The following is an 18,898-nucleotide window of genomic DNA, read 5'->3' on the forward strand; positions in this document are numbered from 1 at the left end:
ACTTGTTTATTAGTTATTTTGTGCTGGCTGCTTATTCTATTGTGGTACTAGCGCTTACTAGATTATTTTCCTTTTTTGATCTAATAAAAGGAACAGATTAGTAGTGAATGCATACCTCAGTTGGCTTGTTGACCACAGCCTCCAGAAAGAGAACAATTCCAGCACTGAAAGCAACATAGCATTTACGATTATAAACCGAGAGGTCCAATAATGAACTTCAAGCCAGTCCCAAGCAAACTCAGCAAGAAGTTGATATGGAAGAAATAGGTACTTAACAAGAAATTCACGCCACTGAGTCCATGTTGGATCTTGGAGATCCTGTGAAAAGGTAAGTAAAATGTCAGTATGCAACAAGAAAATATACAGAAAAAGTAACTTGTGTGACTTTTTTGTCATATGATCCAAATCATCTTTAGGTCTCTCGAACTTCTGTAACATCAGAGTGAGAACTTTTTTTTTTTTTTTTTTTTCTTTTCCCCTGAGGACAATAAAACAATCCATCTAAAAGGTAAACTGCTAAAGTATGTAGTCAAGACTGTAAAGCAAGTGATTCAGGCATTTCTTGCAAGTATCAGACCTTGCAACAATCAAAATTTTCATGCAAACAGGTAATCAAGATTTTTAGAAAAGAAAAATGCAATGACTATTATTTTCATTATGCCAGCTGATTTACATGTGTAGTAAATGTAAAAAAAAAAAAAAAACAACACTGTTCTGGTACTTTCTAGCATTGCTTTGCAGTGTGTTGAGAATGTGTATTAATTGCATTGTGGTGGTGGTAAACTGTGTTGCATTAAAGCAAGCCTCTCACCCTGATTGGCCTGCTAACACATCACAATGCAGCCAAAAACAGACACACACCAATATTTTTGGCACAACACACAATGCACATGCTGCAGTGTGGGTGTATTGCTAAAAACAATTATTCCAAATCAATTAAATGAACTGTCATGAAACCTGACCAATGCGATCTGCCTGTAAGAAGAGGGTAAACCTCTTCTGCTGCCTACACCACTGAACGAAGCTTTATGATTAGATATCATTCCAGGAGTCTGCTGTTAAACTCGCACTTACTTCCAGAAGTGCCAATCTTCTGTCTCCCCCCACAGTTCTCAGAGGTTCCTCCTGTCACTTCACTACAAAAGCACAGTGGTGAGAAAATGGTTACCAGGAAAAAACACTGAGCACAGTTGGAGACATAGATTAAGACTCCCTGAAGTGTTGGTTTCCCAGCAGACCTTAGGAGAAGAGTCTTTAACAAGCGGTCAATGTAATTTACCTAATATTGGGTCATCAATGTCTTAAGCACCCCCAGAGTCACATGTGTGGCGGGGAATCCCATTACCTGTTTAGACAAAATACGACAGCGGACTTCCAGGTTTAAAGGCCCGTACACGATCAGAAAATCTGTAGGGAAAATCTGTCCGACCGATATCGGACGTTGTTTTGACGGACGACAAAAATGATATAGCCTGCACATCAGGATTTTGTTCATCTCATTAGTACAGATTTCGACTGAAAATATCTTAAGAGCACGACTAGGCATGCTCAGACGAAAGAACACATACAAAACAATCCAGCACATGACATCACTTCTGAAGCAGAATTCGGTCATACGGGAAAATTCGTATGAATAAACTGCTTCACTTTCCACATCAGACTTGCATGCCACAAAAAACGGACGACAGATCGTTCGATAATCTGATCATGTGTACGGGGCTTTAGTCCCGAATATGGTTGTGACCAAATGCAAACTCATCCCTAGTTATAAGGTTACTAACATGTTTGATGCAAGGCAGTGTTTCCAGACATGATACAACCTGTGCTCAGTACCCAACTGAGCCTCGCTGGGTAAAAAAACGATTCCACTACAAAAGCTGTATTGTTTCTATATAAACTATTTTCTAACAGCAAGTGATGGTTAGCAACTAAATACAGTTATCAGTCTTATTATGAGCAGGAAAAAAAAGTTAGTTAATGTTAGTGTCCAAGACATCCTTTAATAAAACTAAGACACCACATTTTTACTGCTAATATCAGCTTACCCGCTGTCTGGAGTTGCCACGCAATGCACTTAATGCTAAAGAAACCTGTGAATAGATTACACAACATATATCCTTCACGTTCCCTACTTTTTGGTAACAGTATATCACATTTCCAATTTTCCACTTCCTCCTTTACCAAATTCAGCAGATACAGTCAGATCCATAAATATTGGCACATTGACACAATTCTAATCTTTTTGGCTCTATACACAACCACAAAGGATTTGAAATGAAACAACAAGATGTGCTTTAACTGCAGACTTTCCGCTTTAATTTGAGGGTATTTACATCCAAATCAGGTGAAAGGCTTAGGAATTACAGCAGTTTGTATATGTGCCTCCCACTTTTTAAGGGACCAAAAGTAATGGGACAATTGGCTGCTCAGCTGTTCCATGGCCGGGTGTACAGTTGTATTCAAAATTCTTCAACCCCCACTGAAATTGATTGTTTTGGCCAGTTTGACATTGATTTTGATCATTCAGTCATCCTGCTTACAATTAAATCAAAGAGGCACATGTAGGTCAGACAAATATAACAACATTCATAATGAAATAACCACAAATGTCTTTTCTGTGCTCACATCATTATCAGTTTTATTCAACCCCCAAGTGACATTCAATCTTAGTACAACATCCTTTTACAGTTATAACAGCTTTTAAATGTGAAGCATAGCTTGACACAAGTGTCTTGCAGCGATCTACGGGTATCTTCGCCCATTCGTCATGGGCAAAAGCCTCCAGTTCAGTCACATTCTTAGGCTTGTGCACTGCAATTGCTTTCTTTAAGTCCCACCAGAGGTTCTCAATCGGATTTAAGTCTGGTGACTAAAGGCTGGAACATTTTGGAGTGGCCATCAATCTGCAACCATGCTCTAGTGGACTTGGAGGTATGCTTGGGTTTATTGTCCTGTTGAAAGGTCCAACGTCTCCCAAGCCTCAGGTTTGTGACGGACTGCATCACATTGTCATTCAATATCTCCTGGTACTGAAGAGAATTCATGGTACCTTGCACACGCTGAAGCTTCCCTGTACCTGCAGAAGCAAAACAGCCCCAAAGCATGATTGACCCCCCGCCATGCTTCACAGTAGGCAAGGTGTTCTTTTCTTCATAGGCCTTGTTCTTCCTCCTCTAAACATAGCGTTGATCCATGGGCCCAAACAGTTCTAATTTTGTTTCATCAGTCCACAGAACACTATCCCAAAACTTCTGTGGTTTGTCCACATGACTTTTGGCATACTGCAGTCGACTCTTATTCTTTGGAGACAGCAAGGGGGTGCGCCTGGGAGTTCTGGCATGGAGGCCTTCATTACGCAGTGTGCGCCGTATTGTCTGAGCAGAAACTTCAGTACCCACATCTGACAAATCTTTTCTCAGTTCCTCAGCAGTCACACAGACTTTTCTCCACTCTACGCTTCAGGTAGCGCACAGCAGTCGAAGTCAGCATCTTCTTTCTGCCACGACCAGGTAGCGTTTCAACAGTGCCCTTTGCCTTGAATTTGCGAATGATGCTTCCTATGGTGTCTCTTGGTATGTTTAACATCTTTGCAATCTTCTTATAGCCATTGCCCTTCCTGTGAAGAGTAATCACCTCTTGTCTTCCTGGACCATTCTCTTGACTTCACCATGTTTGTAACCACACCAGTAAATGTCTAGAAGGAGCCGAGTATCAGTCATTTTAAAGCTGCCTAATTGGTGCTTATTAGGCTTTATTGCTGCTCCCTGACATCCACAGGCGTTTTCAATACCTGATTGAAAACACTTCAATGAACCTCTGTTCTTCAGAGTAGTAGTCTTTAAGGGGTTGAATAATTGTGTCAAAGAAGAATTCACAAAAGAAACATTTACTACTGTATTACAAAACCAATTGACGTCATTTTAGTTGCATATGGTTCTTTAAGAAGCCCTTGTAGGATTTCATTCTGAATACAATTACAAATGTACACTAAATTCCCTAAAACCCTTTACAGCATTGGGGGGGGGTTTAATAATTTTGAATACAACTGTATGTTATTCCCTCATTACCCTATTTACAAGGAGCAGATAAAAAGGTCCAGAGTTCATTTCAAGTGTGCTATTTGCATTTGAAATCTGTTGCTGTCAACTCTCAATATGAGATCCAAAGAGCTGTCACTATCAGTAAAGCAAGCCATCATTAGGCATGAAAACACAAAAACAAACCCATCAGAGAGATAGCAAAAACATTAGGTGTGGCCAAATCAACTGTTTGGAACAGCCTTAAAAAGAAAGAACTCACCGGTGAGCTCAGCAACACCAAAAGACCCGGAAGACCAAGGAAAACAACTGTGGTGGATGACGAAGAATTCTTTCCCTAGTGAAGAAAACACCCTTCATAACAGTTGGCCAGATGAAGAACACTCTCCAGGAGGTAGGTGTATGTGTGTCAAAGTCAACAATCAAGAGAAGACTTCACTAGAGTGAATACAGAGGGTTCACCACAAGATGTAAACCATCGGTGAGCTTCAAAAAGCAGAAGGCCAGATTAGAGTTTGCCAAACATATAAAAAAGCCTTCACAGTTCTGGAACAAGATCCTATGGACAGATGAGACCAAGATCAACTTGTACCAGAGTGATGGGAAGAGAAGAGTATCGAGAAGGAAAGGAACTGCTCATGATCCAAAGCACACCACCTCATCAGTGAAGCATGGTGGTGGTAGTGTCATGGCGTGGGCATGTATGGCTGCCAATGGAACTGGTTCTCTTGTATTTATTGAGGATGACTGCTGACAAAAGCAGCAGGATGAATTCTGAAGTGTTTTGGGCAATATTATCTGCTCATATTCAGCCAAATGCTTCAGAAATCATTGGACGGTGCTTCATTGTGCAGATGGACAATGACCCAAAGCATACTGCGAAAGCAACCAAAGAGTTTAAGGGAAAGAAGTGGAATGTTATGCAATGGCCAAGTCAATCACCTGACCTGAATCCAATTGAGCATGCATTTCACTTGCTGAAGACAAAACTGAAGGGAAAATGCCCAAAGAACAAGCAGGAACTGAAGACAGTTGCAGTAGAGGCATCACCAGGGATGAAACCCAGACTTCAGGCTGTAATTGACTGCAAAGGACTTGCAACCAAGTATTAAAAAGTGAAAGTTTGATTTATGATTGTTAACCACTCTACAACCGCTCACAGTAATACTACTGCGGCAGAGTGGTTCGTTATCGTCCAGCGACGTAGTATTAACGTCGTTGGACACTCCCCCTTCTGGGCGGCGCTTTTGCGCCCCTGGAGGCTCGCTCCCGCTGTTTTCATTCACAGCGGGAATCGGGCCAGGGGAGGAGCAGCGGCGATCGCCGCTGCTCTTACCCGATCGTCGGGGATCGAGTCTGGAGATCCGCCCGCTGTGTGTAAACACAGCGGGCGGATCTCCATAGTGACAGGGAGTGACAGATCGGACTGTTCAGCATAGCTGGACATCCGATCTGTCCATGACTCACACAGTCACCTCCCCCCTACACGTCAGTAAGCACCAGGCATACATTAACCCCTCCCTCTCCAATAAAATTAACCCCTTCCCTGCCAGTGTCATTTTTACAGTAACAGTGCATATTTATAGCACTGATTACTGCAGTAATGTCACTGGTACCCCCAAAAGTGTCAAAAATGTCAGTCAAGGGTCCGATCTGTCCGCCGCAATGTCGCAGTCCCGCAAAAAAAAAAAAAAAAAAAAAAAAAAAAAATCGCAGATCGCCGCCATTAAGCGTTAAAAAAAAAAACACCAAAAATGACAGAAATCTTTCCCTTTGTTAGTAAACGCAATAACTTTTGCGCAAACCAATCAAAATACGCTTATTGCGATTTTTTTTACCAAACATATGTAGCATAAAACAAATTGGCCAAAAATTTTTTAAAAAAATTGTTTTTTACATCTTTTTTGGGGGGAATTTCATGTAAAAAAATGTTAAAAATATTGTTATTTTTTCAAAATAAACGCTCTTTTTGTTTATAGCGCAAAAAGTAAAAATCGCACAGGTGATCAAATACCACCAAAAGAAAGCTCTGTTTGTGGGAAAAAAAGGACGTAAATTTCGTTTGGGTACGGCGTCGCACGACCGCGCAATTGTCAGTTGAAGTCGCACAGCGCCGAATCGCAAAAAGTGGCCTGGACGGAAAACAGCAAAATCCTCCGGTGGTAAAGTGGTTAATGTGTCCCATTCATTATTGGTCCCTTAAAAAGTGGGAGGCACATATACAAACTGTTGTAATTCCTACACCGTTCACCTGATTTGGATGTAATAACCCTCAAATTAAAGCTTAAATTCTGCAGTTAAAGCACATCTTATTTGTTACGCTTCAAATCCATTGTGGTGGTGTATAGATGGCCCAATATTTATGGACCTGACTGTATTTTGCACAAATATTTCTCTGTCTCAATAGTTACTTAAAAAGGAATATTTTTTTTATAATTACCCAATTAACACAAAGAAACAGATTACTATAACCAGTTGATTGCGGTCACCTGAACATGCTGTATTTCGGCACTGAGGCCAGGAAGGTATCAAATCATTTAAAATGGCAAAATTTAGTAAGCAGGCATGGGCCACAGCATCATACCCTAACACAGTGTACACTGGCCAGACATGAAGTGAGCTTATTTACAAAAATAGGAGTAAAATGAAAGCCAACACATCTGAATTTTATGTCTAACTATACTGAATTTTTTTTTGCCCCTTGTCATTCAAATTAGCAGCATAGCAGATTCAATATCTTGCTTATTTACATAACCACGTGCACAAGACAGTTTTTATTCATATTTTAAATAGAAGTCGATTTCTGCATTAACCACTTGCCGACCGCTCACTCGAGCTCTACTGCGGCAAAGTGGTTAGTTCCCGTCCCGGTTAGGAGACCTACATCGCTGGACTCCTCCCCTAGTGGGCGGAGCACGCGCACCGCCTGAGGCTCGCTCCCGCTGTATTCAGTCACAGCGGGAGTCTGGCCAGGGGAGGAGCGGCGGTGATTACCGCCGCTCTTACCCGTTCGTCAAGGAATAGAGTTTGGAGATCCGCCCGCTTGTGTAAACAACGCGGGTGGATCTCCTAAGTGACAGACAGTGACAGATTGCAGGGTTCAGCATAGCTGAACCTGCGATCTGTCCCTGTGTCACTCAGTCACCTCCCCCCACACGTTAGTAAGCACCAGGCATACATTAACCCCTCCCTCTCCAATAAAATTAACCCTTTCCCTGCCAGTGTCACTTTTACAGTAACAGTGCATATGTATAGCACTGATTACTGTAGTAATGTCACTGGTACCCCCAAAAGTGTCAAAAATGTCAGTCAAGGGTCCGATCTGTCCGCCGCAATGTCGCAGTCCCGCAAAAAAAAAAAAAAAAAAAAAAAAAAAAAAAAATCGCAGATTGCCGCCATTACTCGTTAAAAAAAAAAAAAAAAAAAAACCATCAAAAATGACAGAAATATTTCCCTTAGTTAGTAAACGCAATAACTTTTGCGCAAACCAATCAAACGACGCTTATTGTGATTTTTTTTTTTACCAAACAGGTAGCAGAAAACAAATTGGCCAAAAATGTAAAAAATTTTGATTTTTACATTTTTGGGGGGGGGGGGGGGGGGGAAATTTCATATAAAAAAAAGAAAATGTGAAAAATAGTTATTTTTTCAAAATTGATGTTCATTTTTTGTTTATAGCGCAAAAAGTAAAAAAAAAAAAAAAAAAAAAAAAAAAAATCGCACAGGTGATCAAATACCACCAAAAGAAAGCTCTGTTTGTGGGGAAAAAAGGACGTAAATTTTGTTTGGGTACGGCGTCGCATGACCGCGCAATTGTCAGTTGCAGTCGCACATTGCCGAATCGCAAAAAGTGGCCTGGACGCAAGACAGCAAAATCCTCCGGTGGTAAAGTGGTTAAAAACAGCTGTAGGGTTGCAAAGGTCTCCGCATTAAACTGTATTGGGTTTTTTTTTTTTTTCATTGGATAACATTTTTTTGTGCTGCTAAATTGACCTCGCTCTAACACAATATTTGCAAAGCAGCTGTGGTTGACATCCACCGAAATGGGCAACTGGAGACTGCTCGTAAAAGAAACCGATGTTGGTGTTTATGAGATCTTGTCAGTCTTTAACTACTGCAGAAATATACAACTCGCAGGCTGAAAGTGCACGCTGAAATGTAAAATTACACAACACTTGGAAAGCCACAGATTACCTATATTTTCTTCTATGGAGCATGAAGATGTAATGAAAAGTATAGAGATGGGTGAGTTTACAGAACAATTACAGATGAGTTTACAGAATAAATTAGTTCTCAAATTAGACTTCTCTTTTTGCATTTGCACATTTTTTTTTGCAGCATAACAAAAAAAAAAAATTGCATTTACTTTGTTTTGTTTTAGCAGCCTGGAAAGCATTGCGCCAGCGATCAGCAGATCACTGATGCCACGCAGATCTCCTGCAGACTGTCAACGTGAGCTATCTGCAACGTACACACAAGCAGTTTCACACTGACAGGAAGACTCAATGAACTATCACAGTGCACAACAGCGCCATGGTAGTGCATTGAGAACTACAGGCTGACCACTGCAAAGAATGTCGGGGCGTGTAGCTCATTTACACACAGAGCTCTGTAAATAAATGATGGGACCATGTTGAATAGCTGGTCTGGGGAACTTCTCCCCGTACTGCGGTCACAGGAAGAGGAAGGAAAGGAGAGCGGCTGCAGCAGTGGGAACGTTACATTTCTCACCCAAAAAATGAGTGGAACATGTAACATGTTCCCGAAGGTGAACGTATCCTTTAACCACTTCAGCTCCAGGAAGGTTTGACCCCCTTAATGACCAGGCCATTTTTTGCGATACGGCACTGCGTTGCTTTAACTGACAATTGCGCGGTCATGCAACGCTGTACCCAAATAAAAATCAAATTCTTTTTTTTCACACAAACTTTTTTTTTTTTTTTGGTGGTATTTGATCCCCTCTGTGGTTTTTATTTTTTGCGCTATAAAACAAAAAGACTGACAATTTTGAGAAAAAAAAAAAAAAAATCGAATTTCTTTATCAGTTTAGGCCAATTTGTATTCTGCTACATATTTTTGGTAAAAGAAATTCCCAAAAAGCCTATATTGATTGGTTTGCGCAAAAGTTATAGCGTTCACAAACTATGGGATAGATTCATAGACTTTTTTTTATTAGGAATAGCAGCAATCAGCGATTTTTAGCGGGACTGTGACATTGTGGCAGACAAATCTGAGACTAAGTGACACTTTTTGGGACCAGTAATACAATACAATAGTAAGCCAACACAGTGATCGGTGCTAAAAATTTGCACCGTTACTGTATAAATGACACTGGCAGGGAAGGTGTTAACATCAGGGGCAATCAAGGGGTTAAGTTTGCTCCTAAGAAATGCTTTCTGAGGGGAGTGGACTGACTGAGAAGAGAGATGTTTTTCCAATTAGTAGCAACACAAGATCTCTCTCTTCCTGTGACAGAATGGCAGTCTGCCTTTCTTTCTGTCACTCTCCTGAAGGATTGCGGGTGGCCATGGCGGCCACTGTACCCGCTGATTGGTTCCTGCTGTGTCCAACTACAGCAGGAGCCAGGCTCTACAAAATCTAGTACAGGTATGCGATTTTGCACTTAAAGGCCACCCTGCTGTAGTAAATGTACATGGAATTGGGTCTAGTATCTGGGCTCTTCTGTGCAATGCTACCTATGAGGATAGAAAGATGTGTGTATTATATATACATACACATATATATTATATACACACACACACACACACACACACACTCTATTATATATATATATATATATATATATATATATATATATATATATATATATATATATATATATATATATATATATATATATTATAATATATAATATATATATATATATATATAATAATATAATATATATTATATATATATAATAATATAATATATATTATATATATATATATATATATATATATATAATAATATAATATATATTATATATATATATATATATATATATATATATATATATATATATATATAATAATATATATATTATATATATATATATATAATAATATAATATATATTATATATATATATATATATATATATATATATATATATATATATATATATATATATATATATATATATATATATATTTATTACACACACACACACACACACACACACACACACACACAACTTTTTTTCTCAAAGAATAGGTACAGGAACTCAACCACGACCCCCCCCCCCCCCACATCAAACTGCATCAAATAGTGGGCGTGGTCAAATTTCACCAACAGTGGGAGGGTTTTAAAGAGGCATTAAATGCCAGGAAAGCATTATGTAAAGAGTTCAGGAGGTTTACAAATAGAGTGTAGAGTTTGGGGATGTGTTACTTCCCCGAACACTAGTTGGCTCTGCCTCTCTCATTTGCGAGGTGATCATACACTGGGGTTATCGGCTTCTGCACTGCACCCCTGGCACCTGCACTCAGTGGGAGACACTCAGGAGATCAGATCTGTGGGAGTCGTTGGGAGATAATCTGTCACTTGTAAACACAGAAGGCACGACTTCTGTGTTTACAAGCGATAGTGGTGAGCAGATAGAGGGCCTGAGCCAAAAGGTGGTGGAACTGAGTTTCACCAAGTTCCAGCTGAAAAATAAAATAAAGCTATATTATATATATATTCTTATTACATATACACACGCACACATCACATTTTTGTAAATATTTTACTCTACCTTTTCATGTAACACTGAAGAAATGATACTTTGCTACAATGTAAAGTAGTGAGTGTACAGCTTGTATAACAGTGTAAATTTGCTGTCCCCTCAAAAACACACAGCCATTATGTCTGAACTGCTGGCAACAAAAATGAGTACACCCCTAAATTAAAATGTCCAAGTTGGGGCAAAGTATCAATATTTTGTGTGGCCACCATTATTTTCCAGCAATGCCTCTTGGGCATGGAGTTCACCAGAGCTTCACAGTTGCCACTGAAGTCCTCTTCCACTCCTCCATGATGACATCAAGGAGCTGGTGGATGTTCGAGACCTTGCGCTCCTCCACCTTCAGTTTAAGGATGCCCCACAAATGCTCAATAGGGTTTAGGTCTGGAGACATGCTTAGCCAGTCCATCACCTTTACCCTCAGCTTCTTTAGCAAGGCAGTAGTCATCTTGGAGGTATGTTTGGGGTCGTTATGTTGGAATAGTGCCCTGCGGCCCAGTCCCTGAAGGGAGGGGATCATGCTCTGCTTCAGTATGTCACAGTACATTGTTGGCATTCATAGTTCCCTCAATGAACTGTAGCTCCCCAGTGCCGGCAGCACTCAAGAATCCCCCAGACCATGACACTCCCACCACCATTCTTGGCCGTAGGCAAGACACCATTGTCTTTGTACTCCTCACCTGGTTGCCACCACACACGTTTGACACCATCTGAACCAAATAAGTTTATCTTGGTCTCATAAGACCACAGGACATGGTTCCTTTAATCCATGTCTTTAGTCTGCTTGTCTTTAGCAAACTGTTTGCAAACTTTCTTGTGCATCATCTTTAGAAGAGGCTTCCTTCTGGGATGACAGCCATGCAGACCAATTTGATGCAGTGTGCAGCGATCGGTCTGAGCACTGACAGGCTAACCCCCCACCCCATCAACCTCTGCTGCAATTCTGGCAGCACCCATACCTCTATTTCCCAAAAACAACCTCTGGATATGACGCTGAGAATGTGCACTCAACTTCTTTGGTCGACCATGGCGAGGCCTGTTCTTAGTGGAACCTGTCCTGTTAAACCACTGTATGATCTTGGCCACTGTGCTGCAGCTCAGTTTCAGGGCGTTGGCAATCTTCTTATAGCCTAGGCCATCTTTATGTAGACCAGCAATTCTTTTTTGCAGATTCTCAAGGGGTTCTTTGCCTTGAGGTGCCATTATGAACTTCCAGTGACCAGTATGACCAGTATGATAGAGTGAGAGCGATAACACCAATTTACCACACCTGCTCCCCATTCACACTAACAAGTCACATGACACCAGGGAGGGAAATGGACTAATTGGGCCCAAATTGGACATTTTAACTTAGGGATATACTCACTTTTGTTGCCAGCGGTTTAGACATTAATGGCTGTGTGTTGAGTTATTTTGAGGGGACAGCAAATTTACATTGTTATACAAGCTGTACACTGACTACTTTAAATTGTAGCAAAGTGTAATTTCTTCAGTGTTGTCACATGAAAAGGTATAATAAAATATTTACAAAAATGTGAGGGGTGTGTATTTACACACATTATATATATATATATATATATATATATATATATATATATATATATATATATATATATATATATATATATATATATATATATATATATATATATATATATATATATATATATATATATACATACATATATACATACACACACACAGGTCCCTCTCAAATTCTCAAATAATTAGCATATTGTGATAAAGTTCATTATTTTCTGTAATGTACTGATAAACGTTAGACTTTCATATATTTTAGATTCATTACACACAACTGAAGTAGTGCAAGCCTTTTATTGTTTTAATATTGATGATTTTGGCATACAGCTCATGAAAACCCAAAACTCCTATCACAAAAAATTTGCATATTTGATCAGACCAATAAAAGAAAAGTGTTTGAATACAAAAAAAGTCAACCTTCAAAAAATTATGTTCATTTATGCACTCAATACTTGGTCGGTAATCCTTTTCCAGAAATGACTGCTTCAATGCGGCGTGGCATGGAGGCAATCAGCCTGTGGCACTGCTGAGGTGTTATGGAGGCCCAGGGTGCTTCGACAGCGGCCTTGAGCTCATCCAGAGTGTTGGGTCTTGCGTCTCTCAACTTTCTCTTCACAACATCCCACAGATTCTCTATGGGGTTCAGGTCAGGAGAGTTGGCAGGCCAATTGAGCACAGTAATACTATGGTCAGTAAACCATTTACCAGTGGTTTTGGCACTGTGAGCAGGTGCCAGGTCGTGCTGAAAAATGAAATCATCTCCATAAAGCTTCTCAGCAGATGGAAGCATGAAGTGCTCCAAAATCTCCTGATAGCTAGCTGCATTGACCCTGCCCTTGATAAAACACAGTGGACCAACACCAGCAGCTGACATGGCACCCCAGACCATCACTGACTGTGGGTACTTGACACTGGACTTCAGGCATTTTGGCATTTCCCTCTCCCCAGTCTTCCTCAGGGTCCGGTCACCTCTTCTCGTTGTGCAGCGTTTCCTGCCACACTTTTTCCTTCCCACAGACTTCCCACTGAGGTGCCTTGATACAGCACTCTGGGAACAGCCCATTCGTTCAGAAATTTCTTTCTGTGTCTTACCCTTTTGCATGAGGGTGTCAATGCTGGCCTTCTGGACAGCAGTCAGGTCGGCAGTCTTACCCATGATTGCGGTTTTGAGTAATGAACCAGGCTGGGAATTTTTAAAAGCCTCAGGAATCTTTTGCAGGTGTTTAGAGTTAATTAGTTGATTCAGATGATTAGGTTAATAGCTCGTTTAGACAACCTTTTCATGATATGCTAATTTTTTGAGATAGGAATTTGGGGTTTTCATGAGCTGTATGCCAAAATCATCAATATTAAAACAATAAAAGGCTTGCACTACTTCAGTTGTGTGTAATGAATCTAAAATATATGAAAGTCTAATGTTTATCAGTACATTACAGAAAATAATGAACTTTATCACAATATGCTAATTTTTTGAGAGGGACCTGTATATATATATCTATATCTATATATATATATATATATATATATATATATATATATATATATATATATATATATATATATATATACCTATATATACACACACACACACACACACACACACACACACACACACACCTTTCAGCCATAACTCAAATCCTATACTTAAGACCTGCTTCTAACACCATTCAAAGCCTATTCTAACTATCCTGTAAAGGAAAGATGACTGGCTTCAGTGAAGTGGGGAGATTCCCATCAATGGCCGCATGCCCATGCGGTGACCTCACCTACAGGCTTACTATGGGGCACCCGTTGTCCCTCCTCTACACTGAAACCAGTGCTGGGAGCCGATCATGTGACCGGATCAGAGTACCCTAAGCATAGGTAAGAATATACATCTTTCATTTACAGGGCAGTTGAAAAAGGCTTAGAATGGGGGAGGGAGCAGGTTTAAGTATAGTTAGGATTTGACTGGACTTCAACCTTAGGTCCTTTAAGTTGCGAGGTGGTGCCTCCATGGTTCAGACTTGTTTTTTCAGCACATCTTACAGGTGCTTGATTGGATTGAGAACTGGAAAATTTTAGAGGCCAACTCAACACCTAGAATACTACTTGTGTTCCTCAAACCATCCTTGAATTCATCAAAACAAGTCACCTATTGAAAACAGCACTTCCATTTTCAGCAATTTGAGCTACAGTAGTTTTCTGTTGGATTGGACTACACAGGCCAGCCTTTGGTCCCCACGTGCATCAAAGAGCTTTGGCTGTCTATTGACCCTGTTGTCCAGTTCGATGCTTTTTCCTTCCTTGATCTGACCCAGTCATATAACCATTACATTTTGGTCTTGTCAAAGTTACTAAAATCTTCACACATGCCCATTTTTAATTTATCACATCAAATTCAGGGATAACATGCTCACTTGCTGCCAAATATATCCCACTCATTTTCTGGTGCCAGTGTAATGAGATAATTATCTTTCCTGTCAGTGGTCATAAATACTTATTTTTAAAAAAAATACAAAAAAAAAAAAAAAAAAAAAAAAAAAAAAGGAAAAAATATTTGCGCTCAAGACATTAATTCAACACAGCATATAAATGAAAACATATGAAGAAGGCATATAGGCATATAGAAAGATCACAATCCCATGAAGTAAAATAGATAAGGAGCTGCGCCAAATATATGCAAAAAATAATAATTCAAAATCAGATGATCTAAAACAATAAAGTCCAAAAGACAGTCTTGTAAATAGAGCTGGAAAGGAAGAAAGAGACCAGATCCCTGCCAGCCAATCACCAGTGCGTAGCAGGAAATCCTAATTGCACCATGTGCTGACACTATACTTATTTTACCAGCTTTTTGTAATGTTCTGGTACCTTTGGGTACCCTAATTACTCTTTCATAAGTGTATGCGCCCCACCATTCTCTTTTGGTAAGGTGCGCATACACCTTTAAGACTGATGCTGTCATCACTGAGCGCCGGACTGGATGGCTATTTAGATCGCCGGCTCTCACTCACATGTGTTCGTTCAAACTGCTTTGTGCCTTGATGCTAACCTGTCTTGAAGCTCACATGCTTGCAAGCATACCTCGCTGTCGGAACCACGCTGCGCTGATCCCTGTATCCCGCTACCGGATCATCCGCTCTTGCCGAACCTCTCCTCTGCTACATTGCTATTAGTGATAAGTACCCCACAGGGGAAACCTCTATAACCTTTATACTAAAGCTTACACTATCTCGCTCTGCATACTAAGGACTATTACTACATCTGCATTATCTAAGATTGCTAGCTCTTGAGCCTACTACCACCTGTTCTTGCACTGGGTTGATCTCTCTTGTATGTCCACCTGCTACTCTGTCATCTACTACCATACATGATTGCTAAACCTATCTGCATCCCATCTGCTACTATCTTACTTTCAAGAACATTTCCTTTCAAGTGTCTGTCATCTACCATCTCTACCCAACCTGTCTCTTCAGCCTATCATCACTGTGTTACTATATACATAAGTCACTCTAGGAAACATCTTATTGAGTGTGTGTATTTACTTGCTGAATTGAGATCATCCACACATGAGTCATTGAGAGTTGGGAATGGTGTCTCAGCGTTTCTCTACATGACTACTGAAGTGGAATATTTCTGCAGCTGAAAATCCACATCATACGAAAAACGCAGGAGCGTTACACTTTTATAATTTCATAATTTATATATTATAGATAGAATTCTTAATTATGTTCCTATTCAATCAATGCAGCCCTGTATCTGCAGTTAGGCTGACAACTTGCAGTCCCTTGAGCCTGTGCTGTGCGTATCTGTATGATGCTCTACCATCTCCTGGGAAACTGTCACAGGGAAAGCTCTGCTGGCCTTTTGTGCTGCATTTGTCTTACATTATTTTAAGTTATCTATCCATTATCTATCAGCTTGTTTTACATCAGATGTATGTTTAGGCAGCGTTGCAGCCGGAACATACTCTACTGGCTAGGTGGGTTTTTTGACAGAAGTATAAGCCCAGATTAGGTGTGGGGGAGAAGAGACTAGCATGAATAGCCAGAAAATATCCAGGTCTTTTAGACTCTGCTGTTACGCTAAGGAAAATGTGGAATCTTGAAGCCGTTCGTAACGGAGAAGCTCCTGCATAAAGAATGCAGCTTCAGGTATTTTATCCTTGCAATGTTGTCATTTTCTGCCAGGGTTCATTCAAGCCGTCAGTATTTTAATTTTTCCCTGGATTTGGGCTTTTACACAGGGAGAGGTTAATTTCTGCATACACAGATTCATGCTGTGAATGTTGAGCTGTGATGACAACTCAACTTTTGCAAGTACAGTTTTTATTTTTCTAAATGGTTGTTTTACCTGCACTATCCAGTGCAATTTGCTTATTCTTTTGTTAGGACCCACCTATGAAAAAAACTGGGATCATAATCTAACCACTGTCATTTTATATCTCACGCCAGACTCCACCACTGAACAAAATGAAAAAAGTGGGATACTCTTGAATAGGTAACTGACAAGTCTAATTGAATGTACCCAGGAAAACCAAAAATTACATAAAAATAAATCACTGTATTTTGTCAAAAGGGAGCATGCAAAAAAAAAAAAAAAAAAGGCTCTTACTATAAATTTGGTGATGAGGTCTTCTTCATTCTCCTCCTTAAGAGGACATGTTGTATGGATGAAAGGTAAAAAGGTATCTGTGTAATCAAACAAATACATGTATAACATGCTGAGTCGCGGGGAGCTCTTGAGTGCATATAACAAAAAAAGGGATTTTCCAGGGTTTACAGCCTAAAAAGAACAAAATACAAAGAAGATCAAGTTCCAAATACAAGGATTTTCAATTAATGCATTTTAAAAAGTATACCTGCTCAAAATTTCCGAGATAAAGCTTGAAAACATATTGGCTATGATTTACTAGAGTAGATGTATTTTACCTATCAAGGCAAATGTTGGTAAATAAAATAGGATTTTTGTATTTCCCATAAAATCAATTTCTTCAAATTCACTTAAGGACATAGGATTCAAAGAAAACTAGGTTATAGTGCTACCTATGTGAGAATTTGGACACTGGCCAAAAAAAAAAAAGTAAATTCCCGTAAGGTTTGACAGACTAATATGCCCTTAGCAGGCTGCAATTGCAGGGACAGCTAGAAAAAAACAAGGATTTGGAAAGAGTTTATAAACATTTGTCAGTAGGTTGCTTAAACACCACTACATCCTCAACAAGAATGGTCAGCGGTTTATTGAGGCAGGACACTGCAGCATTAATGGTGGCAACTGAGTGGTTTCAATTAAAAGGCTTCTTCAAACAGATCTTGGTGTGTAAAATGTTTTGGAGGTATGAATATTCATCAGGAGTATTCTAGACTATATGGGATGCCTGAGTAAGGTGTGTACTGGAAAGTCTTGGGGACTCTAAGGGATCCTAGACTAACACTAGAAGCTACAGGCTACTCGCTCGTCCATATAAATGTGGTGTGCATGAAATGTAATGGCTTCTTTAAGTCTGGGAGCAATGGTAACTTCCTAAGGGACAAATCATCTTGCAAGGCTTTGCGAGACTTTAAAAGGCCTGTACACTGAGGTGGTTTAAGAAAATTGGAAGTAATATTCCATACAACCTAGCGAGTGGCTGATTATCTGATCATTATCTGATCTGATCTAGTATTAGACGATTATTAATTTTTGGAAAACAAAACCTGAAGGTGCAGGCTATAAAAGGTTTATCCCAAGTGAACAAGGCATCCGAATGTTATGTATAGTTTTCGTCCGAAAAAAAATTCTTAAGAGCAGGACTACGCATGCTCACAAATGAAAAAATACATTACAAAACATTTCAACACATTACATCACATCCAAAATTGTATACGGTCGTAGAGAATTTTTGTACATTGGGTAATCTCTTTTCGATATGAGACTAGCATGCAACAAAAAAAAAAAACGGACAATTATTCATCAGATAATCTGATCATGTGTACCAGGCTTTAATCAGAGGGGATCTCCACAGCAAAATGCTCAGAGGCCACTAAAGCTAAGGACAATGATTCTGGAAGGAAAAGCGTTAAAGTACATTTACAGCCCATAACCTCTTCTAGAACTGCTGAGAACTCTGGAATGTTTTTTTGGGATTAGTCTCATTTTCATGGGAAAGAAGGACTTTGCAATTATTTGCCATTCATTGCCATTCATTTGATCACTCTTCATAACATTCTGAGTATATGCAAATTGGCATCATAAAAACTGAGGGGGGGGGGGGGGGGGAGACATCCAAACTTTTTGCCAGTGTCTAAATCCTCCTGTAGGCAGCTGCGTAATCCAACTGTGTCTGAATCCGGTGTCACTTAAACAAGAAAGGATCTGTTTTTGTATTTTCTTACACTGGATTGGACATGTAACGTAAGCACAGCTTTACCTCATTTACTTTCAGGTACAAGTACTAGCTAGGGTCCAGTACTCTGCTAAAGAACTGAAACCATGTCATCCTAGGCTTGCACTTTGTGTGTGGGAAATCCCAGCAACACAATCTCTACCAGCATCTGACATTCTGCAGTGGTGACACACGCAGTATAAAATATTGTATTAGGGTAGATAACAGGTATCAGGACATCCTAGAATCA

At 39.7% G+C, this 18,898-nt stretch overlaps 1 protein-coding gene across 2 annotated transcripts in view; it reads right to left on the reverse strand.

Annotated features, from left to right (window-relative positions):
* Positions 1–18,898, reverse strand: part of BFAR (bifunctional apoptosis regulator) — a 93,099-nt gene that overhangs the window by 40,596 nt on the left and 33,605 nt on the right. Inside the window, exons 6-8 of one of the 2 annotated variants that reach the window (XM_082261994.1) lie at positions 16,899–17,069; positions 2,046–2,090; positions 116–318 (exon numbers count right to left, since the gene is read on the reverse strand). In XM_082261994.1, the coding sequence (XP_082118120.1) occupies positions 116–318; positions 2,046–2,090; positions 16,899–17,069 (419 nt within the window). The remainder of the gene's footprint in view (positions 1–115; positions 319–2,045; positions 2,091–16,898; positions 17,070–18,898) is intronic. The other variant, XM_082261995.1, reaches the window with a different exon arrangement.

This window comes from Pelophylax lessonae (genome assembly GCF_965119305.1).
Source record: "Pelophylax lessonae genome assembly, chromosome: 6".
Lineage (NCBI taxonomy): Eukaryota > Metazoa > Chordata > Amphibia > Anura > Ranidae > Pelophylax > Pelophylax lessonae.